Below are 17,012 nucleotides of genomic sequence, written 5' to 3'. Positions count from 1 at the left end.
CCATTCAACTCAGCCCATTCAACTTGGCCCATTGATTCGACCCATTTGATAAGGCCCGATGTTATACATGAAGCTCGTTGTTAAGGCCACCTTGATATATGTGAGGCCCATGTGATGCGGCCCATTTGATATATTTGAGGCCCATGGGTTGAGGCCCAATGGCATGTGTATAAGGTCCATTACAATGTGTGATTCCACCGTCGTGTATATAATGATGTTTATGGCGGGTCATGCCTTGGGAGTAATGATGGTTTGACGTTTACATTGTAAGAATAATGTTGGTTAAATGTCTGCATTGTAACTCTCCTTAGGGCCCATTGATAGGCCTATACTTGTTGTGTGTAGGCTGTCTAGGTCAATCTTCATTGTGAGGATAATTCATCACCATATAACGTGCTTAGTATAACTCTATGATTCATGCCCATACACATCATATGTATGCTTGATATGAGGAGTGACTGATCATAGCATATGCCATTGGGCAGATTATTAAGGACTCACCGATATGAGTTACCCACATGAGCAAGCGGTACACACAAGATTGCTATATGACTGGACAGTGTGACTCATGCATCTTGCATATGTGTGACATGATCATTGTACGCTAATTGCTTGCCTCCAAGTGCAGAGGTTCGTAAGTAGTATCTCGTGAATACAGGGTCGATCCCACAGAGAGATGAATTGTGAGAAGGAAAAAATCAAATGCAAAACAAAATAAGTGATAAAAACAAAACTGGTGATTTGATTTTGGAATTTTCGAATGGATGTAATTCAACTGAATAAAATAACACCCAAGCTTCAAAGTTCCACACATAGGTTAATGTTCCAAAATCACGATGACTTGGATAACACAACTAGGATCTGAGCACTATGGTCAGCCTAATCGGAAAATAAAACAGTTTAAATATTTTAATAAGTTATATAAAATATTAGAAAATCATGAATTTGCACCATTGGCATATATTCTCAAGTACTAGTGATTTTAAGTATTAAATATTTATAGGATAATGAATATCAAAGAAACATAACAGGTTGAAAACCTCTCCTATATAGGAAATCCGATTGATCTAGGGTAAGCCTATCCATCAATGTGGATCTCATACGATGGAAACATATGGATCTCACAAGAGGATAAAAAAATAAAATATAAATAATAGATAACATGCATACACCATTTTTCTCATCGTTAAAACAATCAATCATCATAATCTTAAAGAATTATTAAACCCATGTGCTTCCCTTATAGCTTAGGCTAGAAGGAACTTATAAAGACATAATTAAATTGTATAAATAAAAAAATAAAAAGAAATAAATAAATACAAATAGAAAAGATCTAAAAATAATAACTTATAAAAAATAAAATTAAAGACTCTTTAAAAAACTTAATTCTTGCTTTGGGATGCCTTGAATGATGTTTAGGAATGCCATAAAAAGCCTTATTAACAAGTAAGGAACTCCAATTTTCGTACAAAGTTGAAAAACCCTAAAAACAGCCTCAAATATACGCATTTTTTCAAAATAGACTTATCGCTGCACAGTTTGTTTAAAATAGATTTTCTGCTGCGCAGTTTTTCAAAATAGACTTCAGAGCTTCAGAATGCACTTTTCAGGACGATTTTAGGATTCTTCACTTCAAATCTTCGATTTTCTTAATTCTTCACTTAGTTTTCTTAGATCTTTGGCATATGAATTTTTCAATCTTTGTCTCCTAAAATTCATCCCTTGCCTTGGCGATTCTTGAGCATCAAATCCATGCTTTTAGCACCTTTTTTCAATCTAAGCATTTAAATTCACCCTTGCAACACATACATGAGTAAATTAGAACACTAAGCTGATTCATGTGCATAAAATCAAGATGTAAATGGAAAAAATTATGTAATATTTGGGTCTCAATATATGCCTTAGCGACGTCAGGGCCATGACCTCCACAGGCACATTATGGATGACCAGATTGGATACTGAAAATATTGGCTCTAGCACTGTGGGCACATAAGATGTCCTTAGGTGAAAATCCTAAAACCTTTTTGGTACCAGGAGATGCTCCAACATTTAGACCGAGTGGATACACGAGCGCACGAGTGCCGAATACCAGTAGACCGCGTCTCCCACTGTGTCGAGGTCGGTTGGAAGGAGGTGTGGCTTTATCCGCCTGAGTGAGGGGGTTGTAAGTTAGGCTGAGTTTGACCAGCTCGCAAATGGATCCGTTATCGACGAGCCGAGTAGGTATTGGCAGACTACTGGTTAGGCGGATAGTGTGGTCTCTTCCACTCACTGGGCTGTGTGGCTAAGGAGGCGACAGTCAGTGTGGAGTGTACTAGACCCCGATGATATCTCAGAGAGAAACTGTATTGATATATGTACTTGATGATGACTGACATGCTTGCTTTGCATCACGCATATGACATTTGGCTACGTAGGCCTCGCATCGCATGGCCTTGGTATGGCCGATAACATTCATGTCTTGCATCGTATATCCTTAGCACAACTGATAGTATTCATAGACTTACCCGCATATTTTCACATTACTCTGATACTGCGTACTTGGCACTCGCCTTGCGCACATACTTACACTACCCTCTAAGCTTTTGTAAGCTTATGCACGATCGTTGCGTACAGGTGATGTTGGATCGCAGCAGCGCTGAAGCAAGAGCGCGCATCAGATTATTTTGGAGGCTTTTGATCACCTTGTAGTTCCCTTTCCGCATCGTACTTAAGTTTTTGATACAATGGATATGTGGTGATGTTGTTTTGTGACTTGGTTATGCTTGTGGTTATGCTCCATTATAAAAAAAATAAATTCATATTGAAAATCCTCCTTATAGGATCTCAGGATTTGAATCTGGCATATGAGTGCTGGGAGCCAATAATGGGGCACTACGGAGGCTGCCGACGCCGGATTTGGTAATTGAGAATTTTGTGAGCCCGTTTTCCAAGTTTGGGGCGTGACATTGCCGATCTGTGATCGTCATACAACTTATCTATGACTGATCTATAATTAAGCTATGGTCGATCTGTGATCGTCCTGTAATTGATCTATAGTCAATCCATGACTAAACTATGGCCAGTCTGTGATCGATCGGTGATCGAGCTATGATCGACCTGTGATTGACGTGTGGCTGATCTACAGACGATTCATAACCGTCCCTTAGCCGACGTATGAATTAGGTCGGTCTTCCAACCACTTATGTGAGCTTAGAAGCTCTTCGAGTGTCCTTGCATTTGCATTACCCTTCTTAAAGGTCAGCCCGCTTTTGGATGTAGAAGCTTTACCGGGCTCGGGTTTTTATGGGCTCAGGCTGGTTCGATAGAGTTAGTCCATTCCATAAGTTGACTTATCGACTTGTCCATTTTTCTCCCAGCAATGCACATTCGCACTCTCACCCTTTAGCTGCATGTGAGGCCGTGTGTCCGCCTACCAGCCATGGATTTCGTGGAAATGGATCGGCTACTCGCCACTAGCCACTGGCTAGTGGTCGATGGTATGTGGGCCCCACCATGATATGTGTGTTTCATCCATGCCGTTCACGCATTCTTCTGTATCATTTCATGGTACAAGCCCAAAAATAAGGTTGATCCAAATCTAAGGTGGACCGCACAATGTTGATTGAACGCCCACCATTAAAAACTTATTGGGCCACAAAAGTTTTGGATCAAGATGATGTATATTTGTTCCCTCCATCCAAGTATGTATGACCTATTCAACAAGTTAGATGTCAAATAACCATTACAGTGGGCCCTAGGAGGTTTTCAATGGTGGACATTCAATCACAGCTGTTTTCCCATGGTGTGGTCCATATGAGATTTAGATATATCTTATTTTTTGGATAAATCCATAAAAATATCTTTAAAAATGGATGGACGGCGTGGATAAAACACATACATCACGGTGGGGTCCACATAGCACCGTCCACTAGCCACCTGGCTGGTGTCCGCGTCACTAGCCAAACCTCGTCCCTATTTCATTCGCTGGTGGGTTTGGATCGGGTTTGCCATTTTCACACCTGGCCTTACCTCTTGTGCACGCAATGCTGTTTTTATAAGCCATGTCCGTCACCAGTGACGTTACATCGTAGCGTTTGTTAGTGGGGCCCACCGTTTTCAAATCCACATGTGATGGGATCCGCTGACCACCTGTAGATGGAGGATGGACAAAGATCTCCTAACTTGGAAAATCCAGACCTTCCATTACTGGGCCTTGAAAATGGAGGCAGAGTCCAGAAAAAAGGTCAGATACGGACGGGTTGATCTTTCAATCGAGAAAGATCGTCCTTCATCCATGGTGTGACCCACTGGACCAACGTCCTAGATCAGCGGAAAAAGGCCTACAAGATGGCCAAGCCAAAAAAAAAATGTAGGAACGGTCAATAAAAAGGGCCAGATATCCACGTCTAGGATATCCCGACGTGGAAGATTCGAGGGTCGTCCTTCATCTGGGGTGTGACCGTGCGGGCCAACGACCTAGATCACCTAACTGTAGTCGCACATGTACGAACCGGGCGTATTCAGGGAAGCGGATTGGCTGGTGTACCGCACACCACCGACCTGGCCGGGACCTGGCTGATGGGTTGACGTCACTAGGTTCTGTGGGTCCCACCATGAGTTATGTGTTATATCCAAACCGTCCGTCCATTTGGAGAGCTAGGTTTAAATCATGAACCGAAAAATAAGACAGATACAAAGATTAAGTGGGCCACACTGCAAAAAGAAGTGGGGATTTCAACTCATTCCATTGAAACCCTTTTGGAGTTACAAAAGTTATGGATGGATACAATATTTGTTTTTCCTCTTCATCCAGGTCTGTGTGACCTTATGAGCAGATTGGATGGAAAATAAACGTTGTGGTGAGCCTACGATTGTTTTAACGGTGGGAATCATTGTCCCACGGTTATCTGTGTTGTCGTCCATTTGAGATTTGGATATGAATTATTTTTGGGCTAATACTCTAAAATGATCTATCCAAATGAATTAACGGTGGGGATAAAATAAAAACATCACTGTGGGGCCCATGTAACTTTGATCTCCTTTGAACCGTTAGTACAGCCCTGAGCTCGAGGAGCGTCAGCGCTCGTCTTCGAGCGACACGTACACACATCTGTTTCGTTACACTAGCCAATCCGCTTCCATTTTCAGGAGGGACGCAGCTTCGGTGGATCCCTGACTGTGGGGCCCACATCGATGTATTTTCCTTAAATCCACTCTGTACATCAGTCCTACAGCTCATTTCAGGGTATGATTTTAGAAAAGAAGCTAATCCAAATACGAGGTGGACCACAACATAGGAAACAGTGTTGATCGACCATTAAAAAATTCTTGTAAGGCAAAAAAGTTCGGATCAAGCTGATATTCGACCAGTCACTTCATCCACGTCTTTATAACCTTATCAACGGTCTGGATGGAAAATAAGCATTCCAGTGCCCCCAAGAAGTATTTAATGGTGGGTATTCAATCATCACTCTTCCATGTGGTGTGGTCCACCTAAGGTTTATATATGTTCAATTTTTGGGATAATTTCATAAATTGAGCCTTCAAAACGGATGGACAGAGTGGATCTAAGCCAAATACATTATGGTGGGCCCCACAATCAGCGATCCACCCAAGCGTTGTCCATTCGGGTGAGAACATTGTACACCGCCCTAAATATCGGGCAGTCGTATGCATTTCTTCCTTCCCATCCTATATAAGCTTCGCCTTCCAAGCCCCTCCTCTTCCTCAAAAAATCAAAATCCTACCCATACGCGGTTCCAAAATACGATCTGAAAAAATCGCGTTTTGGGAAGGTACGGATAGAAGAAAACGAAGAAGAAGATGGCGGGAGGTCTGACATGCAATTCCTGCAATTCGGAATTCTCTGACGAGTATGAGCAAAAGCTTCATTACAAGTCCGAATGGCACCGCTACAATCTCAAGCGCAAGGTATTACATCTCTTCTTTCGGATTTCTAGGGTTAGGGTTTCTCTGCGTTAGTGTTCTTGTTTTCTCGTTGCCTCGTTAGGGTTTTGCTCGCTGTTTAGATGTAATTAGGTTTCTTGATGTCTGTGGCCATCAATCGTGGGATCGGAGCTATTTGGAACATGAGTCCTTCGTCTGATGTCATAGATGGGGGGGGGGGGGGGGGTTGGTGGTTGGATGTTCTATGGAACTGAAGATTCCAATATCGATCTAGTCAGACCGGAAATGATCAGATTGTGATGTTGGGGGTATTAAATTTTGATGCAATAGGGTTCTTGTTGTTTGTGGCGATGGATGCTGTGAGATTGGATCTAATTGGGTTATGGGACTGCCCCTGATGGTGTAGATTGAGGGGGCGTTTGGATACGCATTTCAATTTTTTTTTAAATTATTTTTTAATCTCATTAGACAGGAAATGATCAGATTGTGATGTGGAGGGATTGGATTCCTAATCCTCAATGTTATCACATTAATTTCAAGTTGGACCTTGCAAGTTGAGTTCTCTTTCCTGCTAGGAATGGAAGGAGATGACATTTCAGTTTTGTCTACCCGCTGTTTGCAATTCAATTAATTTGTGCATCCAAATAGGGAACGAATTATTGGAAATCTGAGTCTTTTTTTTTTTTTTTTTCTGGTTATGATAGAATACAATTGCCATTTGTTGTTGGATCCCCCCCACCCCCTTTTTCTTTTACTGATTTTGTAATCTATACCTTTTTAATAAAGTCAACCTAAGTTGGTATTGGGGTGTGGAAGATTTAGATTAAGAGGCACACTGAACTGCACTTGCACTGGCATATGGGAACATGTGCTGAAACGAATTGCGTAGTGTAGAACACAACAACAAATTCAGTATTATGCATTGTGGCAAAGCTTTGTGGGCCCCACTATGATGTATGTGTTTTATCCACGCCGTCCATCCATTTTGCCAGGTCACTTTAGCACATGAGCCAAAAAACGAGGCAGATCAAAGTTCAAGTGGACCACACCACAGGAAACAGTCGGGATTGAACTCCTGCCATTGAAAACTTCTTGGGGGCTACAGAAGTTTTAGATCAAGCTGACATTTGTGTTCTTCCTTCATCCATGTCTGTGTGACCTTTTGAACAGGTTGGATGGCAAATAAACATCATGGTGGGCCCCAACAAGGTTTCAATGGCGGGCGTCATTGTCTCCACTGCTTTCTGTGGTGTGATCCACTTGAGCTTTGGATTTGCCTCATTTTGGGCTCATCTGAAAAATGGATGGATGGTGTGGATAAAACACATGCATCATGGTGGGGCCCACAGAACTTTGCCAGTATACACAGTACTGACGTCGGTGCTGTGTTCTACGCTATGCAATCCGAATCCTGCTGAAACCACATTAATGACATCTAAGCCTAGTCCACTCATCAGGTGGTCCCATGTGCAAGTTGAATGTGCAGTTGTTGGCCCTTCTTCTGTGGCCCATTTTTCATACATATGGAGCCCATTTGATGAGGGGACTAGACCATTTTTGGGTCAGGTCATCTTCATGGTGGGGTGAGCCTGACAGTCATGCACATTAGCATGTTTTCCTGCATCTTTGTTAGTGCTGTCAACAGGCCAGGCCTGTGGTTGTCCTCGGCCTGGATTTTGAACTGTTTCGGGTTGGGCTGGGCCTATTCAAAATTTTGATTTTGGCAGGCCCGAGCCCGTTCCATTGACAGCCCTAATCTTTGTGTAGGCGTGCATGTAGGGAGGTGCTAGTGGGCTCAGCATGCCTCTTGGCGATTGGATTTGGATGTTGTAGTCCTCGAATAAACCATCGACCCCGCTGTCAGTTTCTTATGTAGTTATTGGCATATTTCTACTTTCAGATGATATGCATTTAATAATAAACATCTCTATAAAAAAAGTATTTAGTAATAAAGTCATGCTATTGCTTTTGCTTTCTGGGGAGAGTTTTTTATTTTGTTTTTTTTTCCCTTCTTTTTTTGTGGGAACTATTGTGTTTGTTTGGGGAGAGTGTTCATGAGTGATGTTTAAGTCTCATAGCTATTTTTACCTCTCAAAAAAAAAAAAAAAAAAAGAAGGAAAAAAAGAAAGAAAGTGGAAGAAGAAGTGGCTGATACAATGATGCGTTTGGATCCTTAGTTGAACTGTATGGGTTGTTGTTGTTTAAGTTTCTGAAAAAGTTTATATGCTTTTGAGCTTGCATTTGACTAATAATGTCATGTCACGCAACTGAATCCAATAGCGACTGTATCTACAGTTTTAGCAGTTGCAAACGTGAGCATCCGCCCAGTTTGGATAATGCTCATGCACTTAGGGGTCGTTTGGATGCCTACAAAGTCCTTATGTTGTCAAGGGATTACAGGTTATCTGATTACAAGGCTGTTTGGATACATGTATTTGCCTGTAAAGGCTTTACAGGCTGTAAACACATTACAACTTTTAGTTGTAATCTGAAACCTGGTAAAAAGCCATGTTCCAGATTACAGGTAAAGTCTTTACAGCTAAAAAGGCATTGTACACACAATGGTTAATACACACTCATGATATGTGGGGCCCACTGTAATGTGTATGGTACATCCAATCTACTTCCCTTGATGCTCTCCTGTGGCGCTAAAAAACGGCCTGTCCATTATCAAATGGACCGGACGAAGGGAGGATGGGACATCACCATTAAAAACTTCTAGATTGCATTTGGGGCCCACCGTGATGGGTGGAAAACATGCAATCTGTTCAGCGTGTGCATGCTTTAATGCTCTCTCAGGGCCCTAAAAAAAATCAAGTCTTTCTTACGTGATTTGCAGATTTTGGAAGGTTCACCACTCAAGCTCTGTGGTATGAATACCTACCTTATTCATTGTAAACACTTCATAGGCTAGCCAAACATACAATCTGTTTACCTGTAAACAGATTCCCACGTATAAGCCAAACGGAATAGCATGTAAACCGAGGTGTAATGTGTTTACCAAAAAAAATAAAATTACGGGCATCCAAACGACCCCTTAGATGAATGGCTAAAAGCATAATTATACTCAAGAAACTTACTCAGCATCCAATTGCTAATCTAATCAGACACCCGTAAACAAATTTTGTCAACAGACTTGGTCCACGTCTCCTTGGTAGAGTTATTTTTGCTGTTGCCAAATCTAACTGTCAGGGAGGTGGGGGTGGTTCTACCATCAGAAATCTATGTGCTTTCATTCCACAGCTTGTTTATTCATCTCATTATATACACTTGACAGGTTTGACATGAATATTCGAGTTTCTAATATGCTCTTTTTCTCCAGGTTGCAGGAGTTCCAGGGGTCACAGAAGCATTATTTCTAGCTAGACAATCTGCACTAGCTGCAGAACAAAGCAAGTTGAGTGAGGACCGCATGCTATATGAGTGTGCTCTTTGTGGAAAAGAGTATAGAAGTTCTAAGGCTCATGCTCAACATCTCAAATCACGATCTCATATTGTGCGGGCTTCTCAAGGGCCGGAATCTCAAAGCATAGGAATTACAGTCATTAAGCCACTGGGAAATCGTGGGGCAAATAAGCCAACTTCTACAAGAAAGCCTCTAATCCCAAGAGAATTGGAGAGCGAAGAGAGTGAAGATAGTGGAGATGAATGGGTTGAGGTTGATCCAGATGATGAATTGGTTGGTGAGGCCATTGAATCCTTAATGGATCTTGATGTGAGTGAACCGACATCCAGTTCTGCAGTGGAGCCAGATGATGACGCTGATGATGAAGAGTTGGATCCTTCATGCTGCTTTATCTGTGATCTAAAGCATAAAACCATAGAAAGCTGCATGGTTCACATGCACAAACAGCATGGGTTTTTCATCCCAGATGTCGAGTATCTGAAGGATCCTGAGGGCCTCCTTACATATGTTGGTCTTAAGGTATCAAGATACATCTACTGTCGCCAATGTTTTAAAACTCATGTTTAGAGTATGGCTAGCCTGATGATGAAACCATTGGACTTTGTTCGGTTTCTACTCGAATCAACGAAGCGTAAATGTTTCGTAGGCAACTTGATTCATTCTCGAGCAAAACTGTGTCAACTTAGTTTCCGCGAGTTTTAAAATGTCATTTGTTGCAATTCATTCTTTTAAAATGTTTATAACGTTAACTTATGATTTTTTTGCCTTGTCTTCCAGGTCAAGAGAGATTTCATGTGTTTGTACTGCAATGATAGGTGCCAACCTTTTCTGAGCTTGGAAGCGGTGAGGAAGCATATGATAGCAAAAGGTCACTGCAAAGTACGCTATGGGGATGGAGGTGATGATGAGGAAGCAGAGTTGGAAGAATTTTATGATTACAGTAGCAGGTTTTTATCTTCTCATAATTTCCTTGCCTACTTTTTGAACCTGTGTTTAAATTTGTGTTTGTAATTATAATGGCATATCATAAGGCATTTACTTGTTTTCTGCATCCCTTTTTCAACGAATTGCTAAATTAGTTTAGTAGACTTTGGGTAGACAGCATGTTTTAATGTTGTCTTTGGTAATTATGCTGGTTCAATTAGATATTAGCAATCACAAAATGTTTTACTTCTCTTGGACATCTTTCAAATAAAACTAATCCCAGAAACATTTCACTGTTCTTGTTCTTCATTGTCATTTTTGTGAAGGGCAACAAACAGAGAATCCCATTTCTGGGAGGTTTCTCTCCTTCATTTGCTCATTTTTGCTCTTCATTACCATTTCATGAGTTAAAATGCCTTGTTTGCTCATTGGCTGGGGCCTCCGTTTTCTTTCCGTCTTCTAGTCTGGGAGGTGTCCCTCTCGGTTGGTCGGATGTTTCTTGTAATGCCTTAACTTTGCTTTCAGGCTTTTCTCGTTTAATAAAGCATTCATTCCCGATTAAGAAAAGAAAAAGAAGAATAGAAAGATAATTCCCACTTCCCTTTATAGCCTCTAAAGGAAGTAGGAGTGGAAAGTATTTTGGTGCAGTGGTTTCATGCCTCGCTTTATATTTTTTCTTGACTTCAAGTTGTGTTGGCAATTGTTTATATCACTTTGAGCAGAGTTGGTTCCAGAATCAGCTTTCTTCTACTATGATTTTTCTTGATCCGTATTATAATTGCTGCATCTAGTGTTCCCCTTTATTCCTAATTAAACTGGCAACCTTCTTAATGATTTTCTGTATCTTATTATCATATTTCTCTTTTCTTCACTGCTAGTTTCTGTTGCGTGTTTTTGGTTATATCAATTGCTGGTTTGTTCTTCCTTTGTTCTTTCTTAAATTGCACCAGCTTGACAAGTTGTTTTATGATTTTAGCAGCTGTTTTCTCACTTGCATGCATTTATCCCATAATATTACTTTTAATTTGATTGTGTTGGTTTGTTGTTTCTTTTGGTAGTTATGTGGATTCGGATGGAAAACAGTTGGTAGTGTCAGATGAAATAATCAATGCTGTCGAACTGGGAACTGGTGGGTCCGAGCTTGTAATAACAAGAAAAACGGATAACGGGATATCTGTCAAGGCTCTTGGTTCTCGTGAATTTCTGCGTTACTATCGCCAGAAACCACGGCCATCTCTTGAAAGAGATATTGCCCTTGCTATTTCATTGGCATCAAGGTATTTGCTGCTTTTATCATTCTTTTTGTCTCTTAAAATTAGAAGTGACGAAACTGCTTTCACATAATCCTTGTTGATAGAAATTGGTGATGCTGGTAATACCAATTAGAAAGCCACTTAGAAAATTTTGATTTTGTCCTTTGCCTTCAAGAAGTCATTACTTCTGATTTCTTGCAATATATACATGTTTAATCATTTGTTTATTTATTTCTTTATTTGGCATTGGTAGCTCCCTTCTTTTTTCCTGTCCTCGTCTTCAGTCCTCGTGTCTTTCATGGTTTTCCTTGTTGTATAACTTAATGTATGGGCTGTGTCTTTCTTGGTTTTCCTTGTTATATAACTTAATGTATGTGCTGTCTCTATTTCGGGCTGCCTATTCCAGCCATGACTGAAACCCCTCATCTCTTATTTCACTCTTCCTTTCAAAAGCTATCCTTTTTTGTTTTTGTCATTTTCTACATGAAGGGAAATAGAGAGAACTCATCAACAGCGTATGGTTCTCTTCAGCTATTTGTTTGCAATTCCAAGAGTATCCGCAGTCATCTTTGTGGCACGATCTTCAGCCCACCTCAGTGGATGCCGCGATGTAGGCGGCAAAGAAAGGGGATGTGCCAGCCAATAGCCAATGGTGCCACTGGATATGTATCCACCAGGACTTACCATCGTCAAACCCATCGTGAAATATGGAGAATGCAGTTGATTATCATATCTTTTCTTTAGTCATTCTCTCCAAAACAATGAATGCCTATGAAGAGAAATTAAATTTTCGCTCCATTTCACTTTCTGCCATGTCCATTAAAAAATAACCATCCACTCCCAAAAATGTGTAGAAATCATAGCATCCAAATATCATAATAGAATTTTCACCCGAGATCCAGTACCTAGGCAGTAGTACTTAGATGCCTCTTTTTTTGTCTCATCGTTAAGAAAAAAGAAGAAAGCCTTGGTATTCGTTCCGATTTCTCAACCAATTCTCTGTAGATCAAAGAAGAGAAATGCTCCAGTTCTCTCAGAGCACTTTTTAAGTTAATAGCGCTCCTAGTTGCCTAAGTTTAGTTAGATGGTCCAATCAATTGATCTGAATTGCGCATCAAATCTTTTCAGGCTACCATGCAAAAATTCTACTGATTGGGTGATCGGTCCATCATTGATTTGGCCTTATTTTTTATAGCCATCCTTTTCCCAAGCTGTGGATGGTATGGCTACGATTGCCCGTCAAAAGTGGTTCTTTAGAGTTGCTTGACAAACGTGATTCTTTAGGATCATAAGCAATCCATCACGGATTCTAACAAATAGATGGATCTAATATTTGATTGGAGTTAATTTTTGTGTAAATGATCTTGACTCAAATTTCTGTGATGCTTGCATGGTTGCCCATGAAATGTGGGGTGGACCAAATGAACGGTCTAGATCAATGTATTGAACAGTTGAAGTGCCCCAATACAAGTAAATACAACTAGGAGCACTATAACATGTAGTGCTCTGAGAGCACTATAACATGTAGTGCTCTAGAGCATTTCAACCCAATATAAGGAGGTCATTGGCTTGGATGTATTACCCCGATAGAACGGTGATTGGAAGTTTGAATTTTGCAGGTACCAGAGCATGGGTTTAGCAACGGTGCAGTCGAAAGAACAGATTGTGAGGATGAAAGTTTTAAAGGAGATGAAAAGATCAGGAGTGGAGATGATGCGGTCGAAAATCGGAATGAAGAGTAATGTGATCAGAAACCTCCCCAAGAACGTCCCCTATTGATCACATCACCATGTAGAAGTTGAGTGACCCTTGCCTGAAAAGGTGCGCATGATGGTTCTGTATGAATGCCTGAGATCAGAGCTGAAAAGAAACACTTTGCTAGTGTCAGCATATAATACTGCAATACCTAGGAAAATGTTTTATACGTTTGGCTTTATTAATGCATGAATTAGATGGTATATTTGGATTGTTTGGCGCACCAAACATTTCTCTCTTTATTCTTCTTCTTTTTCAATTTTACATAAATCAGTGAGTGCGCATGCAAAGGGGTATTTAATTACTATAAGACTATAATTCTGATGAGTTTTCGAAGTATCAGTATCTCACTATGAGTGACACCCTTGGGATACAAATTTTTTTTTTCAATGTGCCCATAATGTGTCAGAATCTGAGTGAAGCATGGGGAAAACTTGGAGAGGGAAATGGTGGAATTTAACTAATTTTCCAATCGCCTTGTAAATACACATAGATAAGCAATAATGATTTCTAACATCTGTTTGCCAAGAGGCTAATTAGTGAGTATTTTTTCATCGATCAGGGGAGGGCACACTTCAAATTGTGGGCCCCACTGTGATGTATGTGACTTATTCATGCTGTCTGTCTGTTTTACGGGCATGAGCCAAAAAATGAGGCAGATCCAAAGCTCAAGTGGACCACAACACAGGAAATAGTCGTCCTAAAGACGTCTACCTTTAAAAGCTGTTTTCATCCACAGGGGCCACATTGATGTTTGTTTGTCAGACTGTTCATAAGGTCACAGAGAAATGGGACGACACAAGAATCAATTCGATCCAAAACTTTTGGGCCCTCAACAAATTTTCAACATTAGGTAATCAATTCCCACTGTTGCTTGTGGTGTGGTCCACTTGAGCTTTGAATCTGCTTCATTTCTCGGCTCTTCCCTAAAATGAGGTGGGCCCCATAATTTTTACCTTTTTAGCCCTTGGGTTTGGATTACAAAAAGCGTGCCTGTCAACGTCACATGGGGAATGCATGCTGCTGAAATTATGGATGTAAATAATCATTATTTACCAGGAAATGAAAAATTGAACACCCGTAGTAGATGTGAAAACGCACGAGATTACACACTTAAGAAAATACTGAGTAGTTTTCCATGACAAAATTATGTATTGTTATATACAAAGTGAGTTCATATGATTAATTGCACAAGGAAGGCACAAGCAATGGAACATGCAATGATGGTGACCGAATAGAGACCTGAGTATAAAGAGCCCCGACGGTAGGTTAGGTAGGTAAAAGAACAAAATCTTCTTTGTGAGAAGAACATGACAGGGGAGATATAGTACAAAGTGATTACAAGTCTTTTCCATAAAGAGAGACAAAAAAGACTTTAGATATGATAGCAGAGAAGATTAATCAGGATAAACCTATTTCATTTCCTTCTTTGAGTAGAAGCATGTGTCGTTGATGTAGATGTATTATTATTGATACATTGGTTTTTATTTATTTATTATTTGGATGGTGTTGTAGTACCAAAACCTTTCTCAACAAGAGTAGACATTTTGTCTGCTTTATCAGTTTGGTTTATTACATTCACAACCAGTTCATTTCTCTCGACTCTGTAGCTACATTACCATTTGGATATGTGGGGACATTATCATGTCGATCCGTAGTTATATTTCAACCATCCAGACCGTTTATATTATGGCCCTCATCATGGATGGGTATAGATGAGGAACAACCCAAAAAATAAAGAGCAGGTGGGCCACGGTGTTATAAACATATGATGGTTTAGATAAAAAGTTGGACCATGTTTTTCTGGAGCTAAGCATTTGTACCCACAGTCGAGCCCCTCTGATGGATGGATTGGAATTAGTACTTGTGTTGGACCATCCGTGATTTAGGTGGACCACGTGATTGGTAACATTATTCAGGGCATGGATCACCTCCAAATAGACTTGTACAGGAGTTGAGCTTGGCACAGCTCGACTCGGCCAGCAGCCAACCCTAGCTCAGCTTGGTTCGGTCACTCGGGCTAGCTCTAGCTGAGTTCGAGACTGTGACATTTTCTTAAATACATAGAATGCATCTTCAATCTCCCACAATTTGAATGCAAATCAGTAAAAATACTTTACATGCATTTCATCAAACACTCAGTGAGCATCATTAAGATCAAGATATGAGGGCATACCTATAATTTAAAGTTTTATTTTTGTGGAGATTTGTTTCTTCATTCTTCCTCCGAATATCTATTTCGAGAATACCTTGATATGAGGGCATTTTAAGAAACAACACTTCATTGAGTCATTTCATCAAATACTCGGCGAGCAACATTAAGATCAAAATGTCCATATCACTGAGTCAAGTCTAGCTTGGGCAAGCTCGAACTCGGCTCAATTTTATTTTTTTCTATCTCTAAAAACCAGCTCATCTCGAGCCGAATCTAGTTTCGAGCCGAGTCGAGTTGAGCTTTTCTGAGTCGAGTCTAGGGGTGTACATCGAGTCGAATTGGCCTCAGTTCGACTTAGCTAGGCCACTAGCTGACCTTAGCTCGAACTCGGCTTGGGCCAGTTCGAGCCGAGTTTGCCTGTGCAGCATTTTCACAAACACCTGGACTGCACCTTCAAAATCTCACTGTATTTAAGACAACAACAATGGTTTTACACGCATTTTATAAAAAACCTTCTAAGCAACATAAACAAAAAAAAAGGGCATTGGTTTCATATACATACATTCCTTGCCACCAACCACACTTTGTTGAGTCATTTCATCAAACACTTGGTGAGCAACATCAATATCAAAGTAACCAAGTCACCGAACTAGTTCGATCCGAGTCGAGTTGAGTCGAGCTAGGGCCAGCTTGAATTCAGCTTGAACTCAATTTCGAGCTCAAAAAATCAGCTCGACTCGACTCGAACTCAATTTCGAACCGAATCAAATTGAGCTTTTTCGAGTTGAGTTGAGCCGAGCGAGCTAACCAAGCTAGCTCAATTCATGTACACCTCTAGTCGAGTCAAGCGAACTGACTGAGTTAACTCGACTCATGTGTAGCTCCACCTCCAAACTGTTTCTCTTAGTAGAGCCTCCCAAATCACAAATGGCCTGATTGTTGGGCCCCGTGCCTAAATTTTGGTGGTTAAAGTAGATTTCATATTTCATATAACCATCATTGGGCCCTATAAAAATCAAGGGTAGATGTCTCTCTCCCAGTTATTTCATATGACCATCACTGAATCAAAAGTCACATTCCAACCATTAGATATTCAGTGCCTTATTAGGCCTAAAGAAGATAAATAAGGCTAGCCTGTGATTCTGTTGGGCCACACCAAAGAACAGTTGCAAGAGAGATGTATACCCTTGATTTTTACAGGACTCACCGTAATAACCATATGAAATCCCCACAAAAAAATTATGCTTGTGGCCCAAGCATCTTACCTATCCATGATTCGTCGTGTCTCATCAGTGGAAACAAACCCACTTGAGCAACCGACCCATTTACTCTGAGCGAGCGACCCATTTACTCCACGGGGCGGCTGCCACAAAAGGCAGCTGCCTTTTTTAAAAAAAGGCAGCGAATTAGTTGCGGTCCAAGCCTCACCCAAGACATGCGGCCCTTACTGTGGGGCCCACTTTGATATATGCATTTTATGGACGCGAATTGCGTCCTATCCTGCCTGTCTCTATCCAGGCAGTTCTGTGGGCGGGCCCACCGTGATATATCTGTCCATCTCTTTTCTCAGATCATTTAACGGTAAGAGCACAAAAATGAGGCAGATTCAACGCTCAAGTGGGCCACACTA

At 40.8% G+C, this 17,012-nt stretch overlaps 1 protein-coding gene across 1 annotated transcript; it reads left to right on the top strand.

The window, feature by feature from the left end:
* The first annotated feature begins 5,696 nt into the window (after positions 1 to 5,696).
* On the top strand, positions 5,697 to 13,442 carry LOC131217184 (cytoplasmic 60S subunit biogenesis factor REI1 homolog 1-like). The gene is made up of 5 exons (XM_058211994.1): positions 5,697 to 5,913; positions 9,212 to 9,814; positions 10,073 to 10,242; positions 11,278 to 11,496; positions 13,092 to 13,442. The coding sequence occupies exons 1-5, from the start codon at positions 5,806 to 5,808 to the stop codon at positions 13,249 to 13,251; spliced, it is 1,260 nt and encodes a 419-aa protein (XP_058067977.1). The 5' UTR covers positions 5,697 to 5,805; the 3' UTR covers positions 13,252 to 13,442.
* The last annotated feature ends 3,570 nt before the right edge of the window (positions 13,443 to 17,012 follow it).

This window comes from Magnolia sinica, chromosome 10 (assembly GCF_029962835.1).
Source record: "Magnolia sinica isolate HGM2019 chromosome 10, MsV1, whole genome shotgun sequence".
NCBI lineage: Eukaryota > Viridiplantae > Streptophyta > Magnoliopsida > Magnoliales > Magnoliaceae > Magnolia > Magnolia sinica.
This window is presented reverse-complemented; position numbering and strand designations above follow the sequence as displayed.

Coding starts and splice junctions, on each gene's coding strand:
- LOC131217184 (XM_058211994.1), top strand. CDS start 5,806: ATGGCGGGAGGTCTGACATGCAATTCCTGCAATTCGGAATTCTCTGAC. Junction 5,914..9,211: donor GCTACAATCTCAAGCGCAAG/GTATTACATCTC, acceptor CTTTTTCTCCAG/GTTGCAGGAGTTCCAGGGGT. Junction 9,815..10,072: donor TTACATATGTTGGTCTTAAG/GTATCAAGATAC, acceptor CTTGTCTTCCAG/GTCAAGAGAGATTTCATGTG.